The 22,900-nt window shown below is 36.2% G+C and overlaps 2 protein-coding genes across 3 annotated transcripts in view; one reads left to right on the forward strand and one right to left on the reverse strand.

Moving 5' to 3' along the window:
- Window positions 1-17,193, reverse strand: part of Pdk1 (Phosphoinositide-dependent kinase 1) — a 145,110-nt gene extending 127,917 nt beyond the window's left edge. Inside the window, exon 1 of the mRNA XM_074172219.1 lies at window positions 17,096-17,193. The gene's annotated coding sequence lies outside the window, so the exon portion shown is untranslated. The remainder of the gene's footprint in view (window positions 1-17,095) is intronic.
- The window catches only part of unc-13-4A (BAI1 associated protein 3), a 116,100-nt gene that overhangs the window by 58,147 nt on the left and 35,053 nt on the right, over window positions 1-22,900 (forward strand). For both annotated transcript variants that reach the window (XM_074172180.1, XM_074172181.1), the window contains 3 exons: window positions 3,226-3,513; window positions 20,948-21,164; window positions 21,354-21,549. In XM_074172180.1, the coding sequence (XP_074028281.1) occupies window positions 3,226-3,513; window positions 20,948-21,164; window positions 21,354-21,549 (701 nt within the window). The remainder of the gene's footprint in view (window positions 1-3,225; window positions 3,514-20,947; window positions 21,165-21,353; window positions 21,550-22,900) is intronic.

Genomic DNA, 22,900 nt, shown 5'->3' on the forward strand with positions numbered 1-22,900 from the left:
CCCGGCTTTCGTTGTTCGTCGCGGTCTGTGTTCTCCTGGGAAATGTACTTATCGTCGCTATTTGTTAGTGGCGAAACCACAAAACAGCGTTTCTGAGCGGGATTACTCTTGCTGTCGGTATTTCCACTTTGGAAGATACACAATCTCTCCGTGATACCGACTGATTTCCTTTTATTGCGGCCCTTTTGTAATATTGAAAACGTACTCGGCAATACCTGTATAATCCGGAAAATCTTCGTCAAGGATCACTCGAATGGAAGGGGGTTGTTGGAGAAACAAAGCGCTGGAATCTACCCACGTTCAATGGCTGAATTGATTCCACCCCAGCTCTCAGGTTATCAATTTCCGTTTCATCGAAGATTATGAAACGTCTCTTTTGTCATCATCCCTACCATTTGATCATTAGCGAGGAAATTTTGTTAAAGATCATTCTTTACATTCGACTTCTAGCTGATTTTGTCTGCTAGGGACTATTGAATTTGCTATAATTCACTTCAGAGTTTGTGGATACATTTGAATGTCGTGGAAAACCCACCTAGTCCCCTGGTAGGAATTCTCATGGATGATTTGAAACAAAAAATATACAATAACTCGTTTGTTGGAGAAAAAATCTTGAGTTGAGCTGGCGTGACCGGTTTGTAGGTAAACCGATCTCTGAACTCTTCCAACTTCCGGTCGCTATTTTGTTGCTGACTCAATCAGAGCATTCATGAGGAACAACAAGTCATCAAGGAAAGCTTTTTGCGAAAAAATCGGAAGCTAAGCTGGCTTGGCCCGTCGTAGGTTTACCAGTTACACCATTCTCAAGTATTAGGATGAGTAACATGACTACCTTTAAGGCTTCGTAAAGCGTATTTATGCCTTGTCAGGCAATCAGTTGTATTTGTTCCTGTATTTGTACCTGCACTTGTACCTATACTCATACCTGCACTTGAACCTGGAACATTAACAATCTTGCTGCTTGTTGTCCTGTTCGTTATTCTAGAATTCCTTAAAATGAGGTTCCATATTCGATTGAGGTTCACCGCTTCTTCTTTTCTGTTGAAATTCTCCGTGTGTTTGAGGATCTCTATTGCCTCCCGTACCAGTCGGTTATAGTATCCCTCGTTGGGGGCCATCAGTTCTGTGTTTTCAAACAAAATTATGTGGTCTCTTTCACTAAGCGCGTGTTCTGCCACTGCTAACTTGTCCGCTTGGCCTAGTCTGCAATTCCTTTTATGCTCTTTCAGTCTTGTTCCCATGGATCGTTTGGTGGTGCGGATATATACCTTTCCACAAGTGCATGGTATGCGATAGACCCCTGATGCTGATAAAGGGTCTCTTTTGTCTTTAGTCGACCTGAGGCTTTGTTGTTTCTACCTCGTAGGTTTGAAGACTGTTTCGATGTCATGTTTGCCCAATAGTTTTCCAATTCTATTCGTGACCCTAGGGATAAACGGTAGATATGCGCGTGCAACCACCTGATCCTTTTTCGCTTTCTGAACCGTGGTGCCCTTCGGTTTCGTGGCTTTTTTGGTCTCGGAGGCACTATATCCATTCGATCTCAAGGTCACTTCAAGGAATTTCAGTTCCCTCTCCAGATGTTCTGGTTCACATATTCTCCGAACCCGTTTCGTTAGAGTTGAGATGACTCTTCTCTTTTGGCTAGGATGGTGGTTCGATAGTGCGTGCAAGTATCTATTTGTGTGTGTGGGTTTTCGATATACTTTGTGAGTTAGTCTAGTACACATCGTTCTACTAGTACATCTAGGAAAGCTATCCGTTGGTCTTGCTCAATCTCCATGGTGTATTTTATGCTCGAGTGTTGGGCGTACAAGTGGTTTAGGAAACGGTTCAGGGAGTATCTTCCATGTTTCCAGATGACGAAGATGTCATCCACGTAACGTAGCCACAAGGTCGGCTTCAATTCAAAAGTGTCTATCACTTTTCCTTCGAACTGTTCCATGAAATAATTTGCTATCGCCGGGCTAAGTGGACTCCCCATCGCAACGCCATCTAGTTGCTCATAGAAGTTTCCCCCCCATTGAAAGTAACTTTCTGTGAGACATGCTCTTAAGAGTTCGACGACTTCATTCGGGAACACGTGGGCTAACCCCCTCTGAGAGTCTTCCAGTGGGACATTGGTAAGCAGAGACACCACATCGAAGCTGACCAGAACATCCATCGGCTCCAGCGTTAAGCCCCTAAAAAGGAACTGTAGACTAGGCCAAACGGACAAGTCAGCTGTGGCAGAACACGCACTTACGCACTTAGTGAAGGAGACCGCATAATTTTGATTGAAAACAGAACTAATTTCCCCCAATCAGGGATACCATAGCCGACTAGTACGGGAGGCAATAGAGATCCACAAACACACGGAGAATTTCAACAGAAAAGAAGAAGAGGTTAACCTCAATCGAATATGGAACCCCATTTTAAGGAATTCTAAAATAACGAACAGGACAACAGGCAGCAAGATTGTTAACGTTCCAAGTTCAAGTGCAGGAACGAGTATAGGTACAAATGCAGGTACAAATACAGGTTTAAATACAGATACAGATATAACTGATTACCTGACAAGGCATAAATACGCTTTACGAAGCCTAAAAGGTAGTCATCGGACAGCAAGCCAGGCTGGTTGAACCTCTGAAGAAGCTAGTCACTCGCGCTAGCGAAACGTCAGGAAGAAATTCGAAAAATCCACGGCTTTCAAACTCGAAAAGCAATGACACTGAAAACCTCAGCCGTGAAAGTCTAAAACCATTTTTTCAAGATCAAACTGATCTTTCTCTTGAAGATGGTCACTTGGTGATCGAAACACGTGTCGAGGTGTTGAAATAATGGTTTGGTGTTGGGAAAAAACTTCGATAATATTCATTAATACACCAAAGGTTCCAAACAGTTCATCACAAGTATAAAAGGTTACGCTATAGTGACCTGGGATTCAATTCCAGTTCTCGGAACCTTAATTGTTTGAAAATAATTGATAGCTTGTTATTTATGATTTCGGAAATGAGCCATGGTGGATGATGATTTTTTAGAGTGGTTGTGAGTTGAAACATTTGAGTTGAAAACTTGATGAAGGGTGATAAAAATGGCTTGTTTCTCCTATCTTCCAAAAAAAATTTGATGAGAATAATAATACCTATAATAATATTGAAAACGATACGTGCTAGAAAAAATAAAGCAATATTACCTATTCAACAAAAACAACATGAACACAAAAAACTTTTTTTCTATTCACAGGTTCTCCTTGACTCGAACCGACACTTCAGAAGCCACAATTCCGATCGGTTCGAGGAGCAACTCCGGGGACAGCAACACTCCGGGCTTCCCCAAAGTAATTCCGACTCCAGGAGCTGTAGCGCCAATCCAGCGTCGGAGGAGTACACTAGAATGTCCCGTTCCAGCCCCGCCAGGAAGAAGACCAGGATCCTTTCGCCAAAAATCCCCGAGAGCGACTCCCGAGAGGCCCCCAACCTTCTGTCACCGGAGACAGAGCTGGCCTGAGATCGACCACCAGGTTTGTTCCGGGTAAGGAGATTTTTTTCGCCTGTACTATACTCTATTTCCTGATAGTTAACGAAAGCAAGTTATTTGTTGTGTTCTCCAAGGCACAGTATTGGATCCTTTATCATTCAACATTCATATTGATGAATTATTCCAATGACACAGTGAGGGACTTTAAACTAGTGACAGTATATGAATCACGAATCCAACCACTATCAATCCACCAAATCATCAAGAATCTAGTGGATCGTACTTTCGGGCTCTGTAATACGAAGGAAGGTCTCGAGAAGAAACTAGACCAAAATGATATTCAACGAAATGGCTACTCCAAAGCGATAGTGAAACAGACTTTGGCTAAAAGACAGTTAGAGCCTCGCAAGAAAGAGAAGTCGTTACAATCAGTGCTTGCACTTCCCTACATCAGAGGATGATCGGAAAGCATAAGAAGAATTGGGTCCAAATACAACATCAGAACCTTCTTCAGATCAAGGAACAAAATCCGTAGCAGCCTCACGAAAACCAGGCCACCAAACGATTCCTAGAATTGCATTTATGGGATACCCTATGAGTGCGGCAAATCCTATATCGGTAAAACTAAGAGGCCTTTGAAAGTCAGCATTGTCGAGCGCAGGAGAAACACACAGCTAGGAGAAACCAGCAAATCGGAAATAGAAGAGCAGGTCTCGACTCCAACATAATATCATCATCCACAAGGAAGAAAACTGGCTCGAGAGGAAGTTCAAAGAAGCTGCATATTAGTAAAGAAGCTGCATATATGTTGTCCAATGACGCAATCAGCACAGCTAGCGTAGAAATACGCAACATATGAAAACCTGTGATCAAGCGGGAAAATGGTTGATTGCCGCTAGACCGGTGAAGCGAAGAACTGGAAGAGGAAATAGCTGAAAGCGCTCGATTGACCAATGAATAGTCATCTTCCGGAGAAAAAGTCCAGTCATCACCCGAAGATGATATTTATCTTGATTCATTTTATTCGTTTTATTGTATTTCTATTTTCCTATATATATATAAATCAAAATGAGCATGAAGAGATAAACGATTATCCACCATGAAACCTCAGTATTTGAATTCACTTACGAACTCTATTACATCACCTGCAATTTGTAATCTTATGTTGAGATTGTTGATGAGTGATAGCTTATAACCAGTAGATAAGATCATATATTTTGTTTTGGAAGTGTTGAGTTTTCGTTTATTGCGATTCATATACTTGAAAACATTTCTTACTTCATTATGCATTTGATCAGCTACTGTTTCTATATTATCTCCTGAAATTGTTAACAAAGTGTCGTCTGCAAAAAGGTTCATGAAATCACAACCATGGATGGTATCTATATCATTCAGGTAGATTAAAAATAATTTAGGTCCCAAAACACTTCCCTGAGGTACCCTGAAAATGGCATCGCGAGATGATGACACTGAATCCTTTATTTTGGTTCCCTGTTTGCGTTGTGATAAATAATCAGTCAGCCATAACAAAACAGTTTCCCTGATACCAATACTTTGCAGTTTATTTAGTAATATGTGGCGATCAATTGTCTCAAAAGCTCTTTTGAGATCTAAAAATACGGCTATAATATAATGTCCCTTATCTATTGATTCTTTCCATTTTCATAATTCGACTTGTAATGCAGACTCACATGAATGATGTTTTTTGAAATTCGACTGATATTTTAGTAAAATATCATTATTTTCTAGATATTCAATGAGTTGATTATAAACTGCGAGTTCTAATATTTTTTCAATACAAGGCAAAGTGTTGATTGGTCTAAATTCCCAGGATTTATTTGTGTTAAGGACTTTCTGAATTGGCACAAGTACGCTGGTCTTGAGCTCCTTTGGGAATCTGCCAGAGCTCAAAGATGTATTTATAAAATGCAACAATGCATGTCCTATAACACGAAACGTTTTTTTAATAAGTTTGCAATTAAGTCTCTCACTGTTGTATTTCATTTCCACTCCGTTGATTAATTTAGACAAATTTGCTAACTCCCACACTTTCAATTTCTCAAAGGAGTTGTTAATCGATATAACATTGTTCTCATGAAGTGAATCAAATTGATCACAATTTCTTGTACGCTATCAATAAAATAATTGTTAAATGATTCTGAAATTCAGTTATAACTGTCTGAATAATTATTAATAACTTCCACAATTCGCAGATTTGCGCTTCTGGAACGCAAATCTCTCTCTGGAATCGCAGTATCTTCATTTTCCCGCGATTAAGTGGATTTATTTCCAATTAATTCTTGCGGAAGTTTATATTATGGTTAAATTTATTTGCCGGCATACACGTCGCTTCGCAGAACCAGCCACTCCGATGAGAATTCAGTCTCTGGAGTGACACTGCTCGAGGAGATCAGAAAACTGGAATGATCTAACTCCGACTTTCTGCAGTTGCCTTTTATGTTTGTTTACTTTGAACGACGATGAACGTACGAGAAATGGGATAAGTACAAGGAATCGAACCAGGTGCTTTGACGTGGCTTTTTATTTCTGTTGATTGCTTTCGATATAGGAATACGATTTGATATTTGCGTCAGACACCTCTGAGGGTGACGATAGTCACCCTCAGAGGCAAGGATATACAGGGTGGGGCACCGAAAACGAAACAGATCGAATATCTTCAAAACACATTTGTTCTGAAAAAAATGCAAAAACACGTCGATTTGTAATCCAAAGGCGACATCTTCCTATCATAACCTCAACTGGCATACCTCTTCCCCCACCCCTCGGTGACTATCACCAAAAAAATTTGAATAGGGAAAGTAGTAAGCGTGACACATCGTTAGAAAAGTAATTTCATAAGGAATTCAACCATGTCAAATTTAGCTACCTAACCTTCGATTTTGGCGCCTTCTTGCGGGAAAAAAACTGTCCCGCATTCCATATTATGATACTTCATTCGCAAGCTAATTTGACATAAATTCGGTGACAATGCATTATGGAGTTTCTTTAGGAGAAAAACAAGATGGCGGCTTCATAATGGCGGACAAGATTTGGAATTGTGGTCCGATTTGATTCAAAATTGACGGGTGGTGGTTTTCAGGGTCGGAAATTATGAATTGTTTCTCAATGCAAAAAATTAGGATGGTGGCTTCAAAATGGCAGACGAAATTTGTAATTATGGTTCGATTTACAAACCGACGAGTTTTTGCATTTTTTTCAGACCACATGTGTTTTGAAGATATTCGATCTGTTTAGTTTTCGGTGTCCCACCCTGAATATCGGATGTGATAGGCTTGTTTCGAGATAAGGTATTTATCTACAAATTTGGACATTTTTTAAGGACAAAACACAAGCACTCCAGGAAAATTTTCAAATAATTATTCCAAAGCACTTTGGGAATTTGCAGATGAAATATGCAATAAATCAAAACCTGAAACACTAATCCCAAATATGGGACAGTAACTGATGATGTAACTGATACATGTAACTCATTCAACAAATACTAGGCCTCACTTGGAGAAATAAATGCGAACAGGATTATTGAACCAAAGAACCAATATTCCAAAACAAAGGTTTCAAAATCCATTGTATCTTTACGAAACTGATACAAATGAAGTACATGATGTGATCATGGAATTGAAATCACAAAAGTCACCAGGACATGACGGAAATCGCTCGGAAACTTTGAAAATGGTTTCTACTGAAATTGAAGTTCCATTGACCATTCTCATTGATAAATGTTTTGAAAATGGTTGTTTTCCTAAAATATTCAAAATGGGAATAATCAAACCATTGTACAAAAAAGGGGATAAAATGGATATTACTAATCACAGACTGATTTCGAATATGGCAAAAATAATTGAAAAAGTTATGAAGAGGCGTTTTGTGAAATTTACAAATAAATATAAACTGATCGCCGATAAAAAAATATGTTTATTTTGCATCACTGGCGACTTCGCCAAAATTTAGATAAATATTGTTTTTCAAAACTTCAATGAAATTTTGTGGAAATATAATGATTATTATTATTATTAATAAATGATTTTATGGAAAGGTCACTCAGTACAAGAGACATTAACCTAAGCTAACAAGTGGCAGAGTTCAACATCTACATGATAAATGAAGGGAAATATTGCTTTTCCATTCAACCAGAGAGAATACAACCAAAAATTCCTCGGAAAAATTCAAATCCAAATAAAGATTTAAAAAGCGAGTAAAATCATTTTCAGAAACATCCATCTTGTTTTATAGGCAGTCTTCCGCAGTTGCAGGCGAAACGTTAGTCCCAAGAACTTGCAGACGAAACAAATACGAAAAATACGAGTCACCTTACTATTACTGAATAAACTTCCAAAACTGGTCGAATAACTTTTTAATTATGTTTCATTCAAGTTCAGAATAGTTGAAGGTTGTGAATTTAAACCTAACCAATACTTTTGATGAAGAACATTGGAGCAGAAAAATCTCAGAACAAAAAAACAATTTCATCAACATTAATGCGTTATACTAGTTTATACTAGTTTCCACAATAGAAAAAAAATATCCCTCTCAATTCAAACAGGATATTTATGGCTGGGATTGAATCAAATGGACGAATGAATGTTATGTCATCGATGACATGAGTAGATCTATCTCAGTCGTAAATTTGGGTAACAGGATCAATGTTTTTTTGCTGACGTTTCCAATTCAATGGAATTTTTCTTCAGGGCTCTGCAACAATTAATTTTCATAAATATACTTTCCACAAAACTTATGCGGTTATTGAAGTTTCAATTTTACGAGAAATAATGAGTCCTTTTGAGAAAGAAAGTTTTTGGCTTTCTACTACTTCATCTTGATACAGAAAAAGGATGAGGGCATCTTCCAAAGAAAGGAAGGAAGTAATCAATTTGAAAATAAGTACCTCTATACATGGATGTGTAAATCATGCAAAGAAGTAACTTTTAGATACAAACTGGAAGAAAGTCCTCCTGGAACGGCTACTTTCATATAAACATTGAATTACACGAAAGAAAAAAATTCTTTCGAAACAAATACTTCTATATGAACACTGAATTATACAGAAGATACTTTTCTCTACCCAGTTTGTATTTCAAACATTCTTTGTGGAATGAGAATCAGATATCATCCACATGAGTTCTACTTTAAATGAATGGTAACAAATTGCACTTACATGGAACACTGTCATCCTCACTGGTATACATCGATGTTTCGCTTCAAGACAAAAATCAATCATTCCTACACATATAACCTCTCAATTCAAATAATGAGTTCCTAATTGAATTAGTCACCAAAAAGTAGTTTCTTCGAGTTGATAATATTACTATTTTTGAAACCATCAGACATTTCAGTTATATAATAAATGAAAAATAAAAACAATACAATAACCAAATTTCCGAGACAACATCAACACAAAACGACATGAAACAAACGGATGGCTTTATCTGTGATTATGATAAGATGGTGTCCGTTTTTTAATCAAGGACGGAAAGACAAATAATGAAAAAAGGGTGCATTATTCAGGTATATTACTTATCAAATTGAAATATACAGTATCAGGGCCATCGGCATCTCTTCTAGTGTTAACACTATCGCATTTGATGATATGTATTATTTCGCTCAAGAGTCTTTTGGATAAATATGGTTGAACACCTAGAATAGTTGGATAATCAAAATAAAAAATATGCCCATATTCTTCTTCATGTTGAACGAGGGCTGTGAGATTTTTAATATTTTTTTCCTAAAAGTCTTTCATGTGTTCTGAAACTCGTGTTTTAAGATACCGCCCGGTATGACCAACATATCATTTGTGACAGCTTCCACAGTTCAATTTGTACACTATACTGAAGAATTATTGGATCACAAACTAGTGAATTGTCTATAAGGAATGCTTGATGTACTAGGAAAAAGTGTTTTTCGTATAATTCAATGTTTATATGGAAGTAGTTGTTTGGAGAGTATCTAAAAGTTACCGCTTGGCATGAGTGTAGTTTGTGATCAATTGATTTCTTTTTTCTTTGGAAGATTCCCACATTTTTTTGTATAAAGATGAAGTAGAATGCTAAATACTTCCCAAAAATTGAAAAAACATATTTCTGTTGAACCAATAGTAAGAATTCTCATTCCACTAGCGAATGACCTTTGACATTAGCAATCCGATAGTGAGTTACAACGGCCCGACATCACCTCAAAAACAAAGAGAAACCTTCTCGAGTAGTCGCATCTAATCAGTATTCCAGGAAAATAATGCTCCCGTCGATTAAATTCTGAATCGTTTTTCCAGATATGTTTTTCCCATTGTCCGCACCATCACTCCACAATTTCCGACTTGGGAATTTTCCAGGAAACCATTATCTCCACGTCCTCAGTCCGCTTTAATTGAGAATATTCTTCGAATGAATTTGAATATTTTTTCTGGGATTCCATTAAAATGTAATTTCTCGTTAAAAATAATTTGAGTACTTGGCGCAGTAATGGAGGAGGGAAACTCGCTTGTCAGCTGGAGTATTCCGCTCCTCACCACTTCATTCCGGACGACCACTTGACGTTTTCATTATCACACAGATACCGGATCTTTCTTTGGATACTGTCATTGTGCACAAACAAAAATCAACACTCACCTGGTTTTTAATGAATAAGGGAAGTCATATTTCGTAACTCAATTCCAAATTCTTGTTTTTTTTTAATTTTCAGTCATTAATTTCTGATTATCGACTCTCAATTCTTGATTTACAAATCCGAATTCTCAATTCATAATTCTCACTTCTTCATTCTCAATTTTTCATTCTTAATTCTCGATTCCTAATTCTCCATTTTCATTTCCTTATTCTCAATTTTTGATTCTTAATTCTCGATTCCTAATTCTCCATTTTTATTTCCTTATTCTCAATTCTTGATTCTTGATTTTCAGTTCGATGGATATCTCTCGAATACTTGCACCATCAACTCTCGTGTTCCCCAGGGATCCATATTGTCTCCAACTCTCTTTTTATTGTATATCAACGACTCAGATGGAATGAACATATTAAAGAAATAACTAAATCATTGAGATGTTTATTGTGTAAATTCAAATACTTGGGATCCGTTCTCGATATCAATCACCTAAAAATAATATACTACGCATTGGTACAAACTAGGCTCCAATATGCCATACTCAGTTGACGTGGTATATTAGATATCCACCTGGAAAAGCTGAGGTATTACAAAAAAAATTATTAAAATTATGTAAATCTAAAGCAAATGGAACTTCAAATGTTCAAGCCAGTCTCGGATATACCTACAAAGTTGGTTTAATGGACTGACGCCTATCAGAAAACAACTACTCCCCTGGCTAATACCACGAAGGGCGTTGGATTATATCCGACAGGCGTCAGTGCAGGAATCTTCACCGAAAATTTCCTGCATATGCAATTGGCAATACAACTGAAAGAGTCGACCTTCAATTATGGAACGGGCACACTTGCAGACCGGTTTCGGGCTTATTAGCCACTCTTCAGTGCAAGATAGTGACCATCATCGACCTAAAGTCAATGATATTCCACAATTGAAAATCGGAATTCTTTCAGAGTATTTCATTCCTCTTCCGAAGTTGGAGAGAACATCACAAAATGTCACTCCATCTAGTGGATGAGGTACTAACCAACCAACTAACCAACCAACTGCATATCCGTAATTTGCCCGATTCCTCTGAATAAGGAAAAAAAACTTTCTTATTAGTCAGTGGACTATGCTTGAAGACTGGCAGTAAACAAATCTAGATTTGCATAGCCCACTGACTAATAATAAAATTATGTACAATTGAAAGAATGACTATCCCTCTAATTATATTGTATATCTTCAAAAATAAAACAACTCTTCAGCAAATCGGTCATGATTATAATACTCGCACTAAAACAAAAGGTAATGTAGAGCTAAACGCAACAAAAAAGTCAATTGGCAACACTCTTATAAATACCACAGTGCAAACATTTTTAATTACTTACCTGATCTGTACAAAACATACATTCATAAAATAAATAATATTAACCTGATGAAAACCATCTTCAAAAAGTATGTATATAATACTAATAGAGACATTGTTCATGATATACTCATGAATAAACAAATAATCTTCGTTTGTACTTTAAAATAAAATATCTACGTTGTCATTGTTCATTCATACTCGTTTACAGTTAAATGTATTTTCATTTATATACAGTGTCACACATAAAGTCCGCATCAAATGGGATTTTTTTTGTTCATCTCTTCAAGCAACATTTGATATCTCCATCTTGTTGTGCTTTGAAAATGATGCCAAATGACATGCATATAACCGATCAAGTGATTTTTCTTCCCTGTCCAATTTGACATTTTTTCCAAAAAATGTTCAGAAAAGCAGTCATTGCTCGAAATTTCGAAAATCGGTAAAGAGAAAAGATGATTGTTTTTTCATTTTCCACCCTTATACCAATTTTTAGCTCTCTAGTACAAATTTAGTTTTTTTACAGTTTTTCGAAAATTTGACATTTGCCGATTTCTCAAATTTAGCCAAACCTCAACAAAGTTAGTGCTTTATGCCTAACTTATCTTTACAACGCATTTTTATTACCAATTGCAATTCTAAATACAACTTATTTCGCAAAAATTTAAAACACCAGAAAAAATGATGCCAAAAATTATGCAAAATTGATACAGATTTTAAAAACAGATGAATATTTCACTTTATTTCTACTTTTTGCGAAATAGCTTGATACATAAGCATAATTAAAAAACAATATCAATGAAAAGTCAATAATTTATTGTTTACTGCACTTTTCAAACAGTAAACTTTGATTTACTAATTACGAAAAATTACAACGAAATTAAACTAAAGGTACTGTGGAAACAATTGAACTGAACTGAATAAGCAAAATATTTTATTTTTTTCATAAGACATTTGTTGAATAATTCAAAATAGTGTTTATCAGTTTTAGATTTAAAATAGTTTATTCGTTGTCTAGTGTGTTGTTAAAAATGCTGAATCTTCAAGAGAAAATTGAAATCGTTTTAATATGCGGCGAGAATACCAGTCACCGACAAGTAGCTGATATTTTCAATGCCAGATATCCTGCAAGAAATATTCATCAGTCAACAGTTAGTAGGATAATAGCTAAGTTTAAATCTACTGGCTCGGTTGAGAGTAATTTTCGAAAAGCACATCAGCCTTCCAGACATACTGAAGAAGTGGAATTTGAATTATGTTTGGCTGTCGTAGAACATAAAAAAACAAGTATTCAAGATATTGCAGATAGAACAGATGTTAACCGAGAGAGTGTACGACGTATTTTACACAAAAATAAATTTACGCCTTATAAACCGAAATTTATCAATACATTAAAAGAAAGGGACTTCGATATGCGCTTGTATTTTTCTGTTTGGTTTCAAGGGGAAAAAGAAGAAAATTATCATTTTCCTTATCGAATTTCATGGATAGATGAAGCGACCTTCTCTTCAAATGGCGTTGTGAGCTCGTAAAACTGCAGGTGGTGGGCAAAAGAAAACCCACATTTCGCGGACTACCTACACTTTGTGAATACCGAACTATCTGAAGTTTTGGATAAAATGCCCCTTCAAGTAAGAAATGTTGTGTGGTATCAGTGTGATGGTGCACCTATTCATACTACAAGGGTGGTCAAAGAGCGTCTTTTGGAAATATTTAGGGGCAAAGTAATCAGTCGCAATATGGAACACGTTTGGCCGCCTAGATCTCCTGATATAACCCCATTAGATTTCTTTTTGTGGGGTTACTTAAAACAAAAGGTGTATAAGCAAATACCTTTTCGAGATATAAACCATTTAGAGGCAGTTATTCGAGAATGTGTTGTGAGCACGAAACCCCGTAGTATAACAAATGCAGTTAAAGATGTTTTAAAAAGGACAATTGATTGCATTGAACGTGATGGAAGGCACACCGAAATGTGACTTTATTTTGTATTTCTATTGGTATTTACAATATGGTTTAGGCATATGTTTCGATTTGATTTAGTGTTCTTAATTTAAATTATAACTTTATTTTAACAGATGTTTGTTAGAACTTTTTACGGTTTAGTTTTCTAGGCAACAAAATCTAAATTGATTTCTGAAGTAATTTTGCTCATTCATACCTCATAAAAGATATTTAGTAAATGTGAAATTACTTTCGTATAATTCCTTCCCTTAGTTTGATTGCGTTGTAATTTTTCTTAATTAGTAAATCAAAGTTTAACTGTTTGAAAAGTGCAGTAAAGGATAAATTATTGACTTTTCATTGATATTGTTTCTTAATTATGCTTTTGTATCAAGCTATTTCGCAAAAAGTAGAAATAAAGTGAAATATTTATCTGTTTTTAAAAACTGTATCAACTTTACATCATTTTTGGCATAATTTTTTCTGGTGTTTTAAATTTTTGCGAAATAAGTTGTATTTAGAATTGCAATTGGTGATAAAAATGCGTTGAAAAGATAAGTTAGGCATTAAGCACTAACTTTGTTGAGGTTTGGCTAAATTTGAGAAATCGGCAAATGTCAAATTTTCGAAAAACTGTAAAAAAACTAAATTTGTACTAGAGAGCTAAAAATTGGTAATCAAAATGGGTAAAAAATGAAAAAAACAATCATCTTTTCTCTTTTCGAAATTTGCAGCAATAACTGCTTTTCTGAACATTTTTTGGAAAAAATGTCAAATTGGACAGGGAAGAAAAATCACTTGATAGGTCATATGCATGTCATTTGGCATCATTTTTAAAGCACAACCTAATGGAGATATCAAAAGTTGCTTGAAGAGATGAACAAAAAAAAAATCCCATTTGATGCGGACTTTATGTGTGACACTGTATATAAGATACCTTTCTTTTTAAAAAATTAATCATTCATTTGTGTCCTTTAGTCTTAGTTTAATATTAAATATTTGTCATCGCCTTGCTTAAATGTAAAATCAATTCTGCACATCAGTTATGCATTGCGCAACTAAAGAATTCCCACGCACAACTTCGGTTTTAGTGGGTTTCTCCATGTTTGTTTGTATTGCTTTGTTTACATGTTACTATCTTGTGCTGTTGCATATTTATAAATAAACATTATCATCATTATTATTATGAGTCCTTCAATAAACGTTACCGATTTGCCCCAAGAATTGGGAAGATGGAAACGCTGATGATTTTAATAGTCGAGCAGAATGAACATCTATCCGCATCAAAGCTGTAACACTCATCGTGAAACAACTAGATGCAATTTTGATTGGTACACCATAACCTGCAAGGAAACTTTTAGCGATGAATGATGAATTAATCATGTAAGTTATCTAACAGCATTTCCCGAATGAACGGATTACAATATCGTGCGAAGCAATGTTTTCCTAATTGAGTGCGTGAAAACAAAAACACGCGGTCCAATTAGGGACGGATGAAGAACAATCCTCATGAATAATGCAGTGGCTGATGAGGACGCCTGCCGCTGATCCTGGAGATCGCCCGTTTACATTCACCGCTTATTTTCATCCAAGGATGATGACAGCACATGAAGAGGGCTATTCAAATGCAAATGAGGAGGAGTCTCGATAAAAATACACACTTGCAGATATATAGGAAGTAGAGGCTTGTTTTGAATTGTTACAGTGAGCAAAAATTATTAGGGGTGCGTGCATTGCAAAATTTGTATCTTTGGAAGTGAACTATATATTTTGATAAATCTCAATGGGAATAAATTCCAACATCAATTCAGTAGATGACAAATGAGACTTTGTCGAAACGTCGTGAGATCAACCCCAGTGAGGATAACAACACAGAATACGGATCGAAACCCGAAAATCAGTTCAGCACATTCCTGTCTGTGAGAACTTTAGATTCAACATTTCAAACCTTTACGGAGAGAAGAGATCAGGAAGAAGAACTCAGGTGAAAATCACCAACAATATCTATACGGTAGGAAGCAGGGTGATTATATATATATATATATATATATATATATATATATATATATATATATATATATATATATATATATATATATATATATATCACCCCCTCAAATGTAAAACATTTGAGGGGGTGATTCCTTATCGAAAAAAAGATAGGATCTTTCATATAAAGAAATTTTATTGGAACATTCCTTGTGAAGATACAGCCCCTTAAAGGGGGTACATATAATTTGTGTAACAATTTTTCTCACAAGCACTAAAAAAGTTACAATATTGAAATTAACCTGACGTTTTGTAGTATCAAAAAGACACTTAGCCAGAAATTTATTTAGTTAACCCTATGGTTGAAAGGGGTGGAAAACGCAACCCCTGAAATTTATTTCCAATGTAACTTTATCATCTTGTTTGTTCTTTCATACGATTAGAACGCCTTTGTGCAAGTATTTGTCATCTCCATTCATCCGGATGACTCTTTAAATTTTCCTTGTAATATACTTTGTGTTGGTGTTTCTCTAGGTTCATTATTTCAAGGAATGTGTTTTGTTTTGTGAAGTATATTGAATATTAGATCTCGTGTTTTGATTTTCATTTGTTCCTCGATAAGTGAATTGGGATTTTTGAATTTATGGATGTTTAGGTTTTCCCAGATGTCCATGCGGTTTCCTTTATTGACTTGTTCTATGAGTTTGATGTTCGGTCGGCAGTTAGGCAGTTTGACGTGGGTGCTTTGTTCACTCACTCGAATTGACTGCCGTGTTGGGAATGACACGTTAAAGGGTAAGACCTTGTTAATCCTTAGCTAGCACAAGTTTCAACTTCTGAGGGTTGTCGTTGGTAGGGGTGCAACAGCTGGTTAACGGAAAAACATATTTCAAACAGATTTTTTTTTTCTGGTGGGGAAAAGTTATGTTTGTTTTGTATGGCGTGAAAACAGCTATGAAGGAGAAGACCAAAACCTAAACGGAGTGTACAGCATACAACGCTCAGACTATTCGACTCAGACAAATTCTATATCGGCCAAACCAAGACAAAACTGACCCAAAGATACGATGAGCACAAAAAAGTTTACATAAAACCAATAACATATGATTCAAACCTAGTAACACACGTTATTATAGCTTCAAATCCTTTTTGTGAACTAATGTTAATATTGAAATATTGACAAAGGTTAATACAATTAAGCTGCTGGAAAATAATTGCATGAAAATCGAAAGATTGACGGATAAGTACTATTCTGATCATTTTCATATTGATTTCAATTTAAGAGCCACCGCTATACAGCTGTTTCAGCCTATTGAGCAACGTCAGTACCGGGCAGGCGGTCCTCGATTGAAGACCAAATGTGTCGATGGTCATCGTCGTTTATGTCAGGCTGGAGCCTTGCTCCCTTTGGGCTGATTTTCGTCAGAGGGACGAATGGGTCATGACTGATTAGTGAGAATTCTCACTGTCGGTAGGAGCATTAGCTACTCCCTGATTCTCATCTGTCAGATTTTGACGGCTGGCCCCAGGTACTGGCAATGCACTGCCATGCAAATCTGACTGACTCAGGCCGAAGCACGAGATTAGTTGGCATACAATGCTAACAATCTCGGCTTTTTCCCTGCCAGCCAGACCGCGAAGCAGTTCCTCCATACTGCTATGAGACTTTTTAACGCAAATTGACACTTATCAGGCGTGAGCACAATGAACAGAACGAAAATGATAATATTCAAACGTACTCACCAGAAGTGTTTTTATCCTGCACAATATAACACAACGCACTAACTATTCAAGCCAGAAACACTGCACTACGGCTGATCATCAACCAGAAAACTGGGGAAAACACACCCGATCACTCAGATACGTCAGCGCTGTTCCGCTGTCAAAACGGAACTCAGGACCAAATGTGTTGGAAGTCATCTTGAATTTAGACAGGTTGGAGCCTGGCTCCCTTACCCTTTGAACTGATGTTTGTCAGAAGGACAAACGGTTCATGACTGATGGTGAGTGTTGATGGTATGGCGGCATGAATGTCCTTAGACATCAGTACCGCCCTTCACGGTGTACCCCTGCCTGACTAGGGTGAATTGGATGAAAACGTTGTTCATCATTCAACGGAAGATATAGGGGCCTCATTCGACAGTGTCGAGGCCTTCTATATCGGGAGGGGTCGTAGGACCAAATGTGAATAACCAAGAAAAGTACTCAATAAAAATAACTGCGTTAACGTAAGCGAGACATAAGTGGAACTACCTATTGGCGTGACACCCAACTCACCTTGCCATGTTTTCATGTCAGTGTTGGTGGTTTGACCAATCAACTGACAACTGCGGTAGCAGAAATTCGGGAAGATAACCTGGAATGTCATAGGAAAACGAATACACATGTTTCTAGAAATGATATGAAATCGAGAAAGGTTAGGTTAGGTTAGGTTAATGCATAATGCATAATGGAAAATAATTCCATAAAAATCAAATATACAGGGCTTTTCATGATGAGCGTTAATTAGCCGTTTCTGGCAAACTATTCAACAGATCAACCTGTAAATTCCACAGTATGCATAAGTCAATATGACCTACACGCCTAAAATATTTCAGACGAAGCGGCGTTGTCGCTTCTACTATAAAGTAGCGGCTTCTTTGATTTTTCAAATGGAACACCCCGTATATAATATCATATTATGATTCATTATCACTTTGTCAACGAATTCATATACCATTTTCCTATACCTATCTATTACCGTTTAGAAGATATAAATTAATTTCGATATTTTTTTTACCAAACATGAACTCTTATAAATGCTGATACTCTTGAACTCTCTTGCACTAAAACGATCAAATTTGAAATGTAGTGGAATGATACTATGAGGATCTTCACTCCGAGTCATATTTTCATTTGCCTCATACAGGGTCTTCAAAAAATGCAGATACTTTGATCTCATGAAAAAATGAGTGGAACTCAATGTTTTCAAATGGAGCACCCTATATATTTCAACATTTTTGAGCTTTGCATCCAATTTCAGATTAACTTCGTTCAGATAATACTATTTCTATTTTGAACCATTTTCGAGATAAACTGTTTCAAATGGAAATCGACATGGTTTCCTTGTTCATCACTCATTTTTGTAAAACAGATTTCGTTTGATGTTTCTCAATTAGTCACAGATAATACAATGAAAAGATAATCATTAAAATACTACTCAACCATCGAATGAAACTTCTCTTCAAACAATAGTTTTATTAACGCTGAAACACGAACTGAAAATAATAAACCCATAAATTAATGAGTTAATTCAATCGTCAGTGTATTTCAGAATATGTTCAAACACATCTCCACCTCTACTTAAACAAACATGTAATCTCTTCAAAAGATTGTCATGTGTAGCGCTTCTGATCAAGTCTGGAGTCAAACTTTTTGAAAGCAGTTATAACTATCGATTTCATATCTTCCATTGTTATTATTGGAGTAGAGTAAACCATATTTTTAATGAAACCCCACACAAAATAATCTAATGGATTGCCATCTGGTGTTCTAGGAGGCCAACGAAAAGGTCCATTATTACCAATCCATCTGTCTTCGAAGATTTCGGTTAAAGCTTCGCTGACTGAATGAGAATTATGGGGTGGAGCACCATCCATTTGGTACCATACACGTTCTCTTCCTGATCTATTATTTAAAATCACTTGAATTCCATTCCTCAGTAAATCTTCATATTTTGATGCATTCAAATTATCATCATAAAACTCGATATAAAAAATTGACTCATTCTTTATGGCACAAAAAACATTGAATTGCCATCTTTTTCGAAAACCCCTTTGGCGGACAACATGGGGATTTTCTGGCGCCCAATAATGACTGTTGTGTCTATTGAAAACTCCATTTTTTGTGAACTTGGCCTCATCTGTCCATATGATATTGTCAAGGAAATGTTCATCCTCTTGAGTCTTGACAAGTAACCATTCAAAGAATTCCACTCTACGAGGTGAATCAGTCTCTTTCAAATGTTGGACACAGTAGAACTTATAGGGATGCCATTTATGCTTATTAAGAATTCGACAAATTGTCACGCAGGGTATACCTATCTCCCTTTCAGCCTCGTGCAGAGAAGCATTTGGAATTGCATGAAAGTATCCCAAAACTGTTATACCATTGTCATCATCATCCACTTTAGTCTTCTTACGAATGATTTTTGGACGGAAGGTTCCATTCAACCTACAGTTTTTTTAGTAGTCGGTTTATCACATTATTATTCGGCTTCAGAAGTTGTGGATATCTTTCATGAATCTGAGACAGTTAATAAACTGAATCAAAAAGAAAAATTACTGAGTATAAAAAAAATGTTGAATATCCAAAATAAGTGATGAATTCAAAAAAACGAGCAAGAAAACCACGTCAGTTTCCGTTTGAAACACTTTATCTCGAAAACGGTTCAAAATAGAAATAGTATTATTTCAACAAAGTTAATCTAAAATTGAAATATACAGGTTGTTCCATTTAAAAAAATTAAGTTCCACTAATTTTTTCATGAGATCAAAGTATCTGCATTTTTTGAAGACCCTGTATGAGGCAAATGAAAATATGACTCGGAGTGAAGATCCTCATAGGATCACTCCACTCCATTACAAATTTGATCGTTTTAGTGCAAGAGTTCAAGATTATCAGCATTCATAAGAGTTCATGTTTGGTAAAAAAAATATCGAAATTAATTTATATCTTCTAAACGTTAATAGATAGGTATAGAAAAATAGTATATGAATTTGTTGACAAAGTGATAATGAATCATAATATGATATTATATACGGGGTGTTTCACTTGAAAAATCAAAGAAAGCGCTACTTTATAGTAGAAGCGACAACGCCGCTTCGTCTGAAATATTTTTGGCGTGTAGGTCATATTAATTTATGCATACTGTGGAATTTTCAGGTTGATCCGTTAAACAGTTCGTCAGAAACGGCTAATTAATGCTCATCATGAAAAGCCCTGTATATATTTAATTCTCGTATCACAGTGTTAGCTGCCATGTTCTTCGGAAATGCGTGACCGATTTTTATGAAATTTCCATATGTATATCTGAGAATTAGCTGTAATCTATTTCTATACCCCAAACATTAAAAAAAATATTTTATTTTTATTTTTCTATTCCTATTTTTTAAAAGCCATTTTGGTGATTCAATAATTTTTATCCCTGATCATAGATCAGTTATTCTCGACAGGCGTCTACCACTGTCACTCAGTAAACAGCTCGGAGTAAGGATGAGAATGAAGCCGGTCTCCCGTCTCTCTGACACTATAAGCCTTCTTCCACTCCCCACACAGTTTTCGGCCACTATCATTGTTTATCCATCGAGCCTAGCTGTGAATTATGAGTTTCTGAACTCATTGGCATGCCACCGCATAATTCACAACTGAAGGTAGCATCGCTTTGTAATTTGCATTCACCACGGCTGTGCAACCGCACACGATTAGTCATTGGAAAATCAATGAAAAATGTTGTTGCATGTTAATAGCAAGGTCCGAAGTGGAAAACCCTAATATACCGACAGATTTCAGGAAACCTATATGGATAATGCAATAATTTTTTTTGTTATATTTTAGAGTCCAAGAAATCGACGGTTCATACTTCGAAAGCTTCACGGCATTGGCATGGAAGCAGAAGAACCAGCGTCAAAGCATCCTCAAGCTAACAGAGTCTTCGGCCAGCGACCCCCCACCAATGGAGGCTCAGTTGGGCATCTCCCCAATCGACTACTCTTCTCCACCCAACGAAAAAGATAAACTCTATGTAGAGATGCTGTACACGATCGCCAATACGGTGAGTTGGAGTATTCATAAACTAATTTTTGAATTAATTGAATAGATGAATTCTTTAGAGAGTAAGAGAGGGGAATTTCAAACACTGTGTATCCAGTCGTGGTCTACAAATTTTTATGCTTGACGTTTCGTCTATTACTGCAGCAGACATTATCAAAGGCAATATTTTTTCAATAAGAACTTCCTTTAGGTGGGAGCTCCAGCACCAGGTGGACAATACGCTCATTACAAAGAAGATCTGTACCTCTACGGCCAGAGAGCTTTCGGCATGCCACCAGATAGGCATTACCGTATGCTGCATCTAGCAGGAGAAGAACAACCACCCATTGTAGTTCTGAGTGTGGTGGTTATCGAAGCAGAAGGTTTGGAAGCTAAAGACGCAAACGGTGAGTTTGAAAATTGTATCAGCAACATCTGCTGTCAAATAGTTTCTTCTTGTCGAATCTAAGGCACAGACATCGTTCTTTATTGCACTCCTTCAAGTGGTTTCTCAATATTTTGTTTCTACAAACGAAAACTTGTTCACTGATTTCAATAATTTTCAAGATGATATTGATTAGCCTTTCTGATAATTTCACTGATGATGCAGTGACAAAGGAAACCACTGATCTAATTGGATACCTCTGTGCAGTTTTATGAGTGAATATAATTTGGGCACTTGGGGTTTCATCAATGTTAATTTGAACTCTTCCCTTTCATTAAAAAGTATGTTTGAATTTTTCAAAAAATCTTTCACTTGTCTTTGGAATGAATTAGTTGGATCACGTTTCAGCATTTCAAAATTTTCTAAATTCAAGAAATCAAGGGTTTTAATTACATAGTCGATTCGGTCAACAACAACCACAGTGTTGCCTTTATCTGCTCTAGTTAATATAACATCGTTTTCGTTAATTTTACTGCGTATTGATTTCACAAGTTCCAATTAATCTCAGCAAATAAACGGTATAGTAAAATTCTTGGATCCTTGAATTTCGCAACGTTTGTAACGATTTTTGGCCTGATTAGGCCCTGGATAAATGCAGTATACAGCGTGACTCACGGTCGATGGTAGGTTAGACGTTTCTGGAAAACGCAAAGCATGATTTTTCTGAAAATATCACCTCTCAGATTTCCTTACCTGTTCTATCGATCTAAAATATTTTCAGCATTGCGGCGTTGCCACTTCTATCAAAAAGTCCTAGCAGCTTTATTTTTCTAAATGGAACACCCCGTATATTAATACATTTTTGGAATTGCTCTGGTTTTCCAATACTTTTTTGTTGATAATGTTTTATACCTATCTCTATCTGTTTTCGAGATAAAAAATAAATTGTGCTAAATATGGTCCAAAACATAGCCTTGATTGAAATTAAGTACATCAGTATAATTTACCAAAGTTCAAGCTCTAAAAGCAGAAGACTTCGAACGTAGAATGCATTTTTGTGAATCCCTTTAGATTCATACACAGGAAGATCGGGAATTTTTGTCAAAAATAATTTGGAGCGACGAATCAAAATTTACGAGGTATGGTATTTTCAATAGAAGGAATAAATATTTTTGGGCTGATCATAATCCTCATGTTACAAAAGAAATGGGTTTTCAAGAAAATTTTGACCTGAATGTTTTCTGTATTCTGGAGAACAATAAAATTAGCTTTTTTATTCATGAAGACACACTGAATGCAGAGAGATATCTCCAAATATTAAGGACGACTGTAACCGATTTTCTTGAAAATTTACCTTTAGAGGAATATAGGAA

Source organism: Leptinotarsa decemlineata, unplaced genomic scaffold (assembly GCF_025532065.1).
Source record: "Leptinotarsa decemlineata unplaced genomic scaffold, Ldec_3_MD MMD2_P_RNA_scaffold_12, whole genome shotgun sequence".
NCBI lineage: Eukaryota > Metazoa > Arthropoda > Insecta > Coleoptera > Chrysomelidae > Leptinotarsa > Leptinotarsa decemlineata.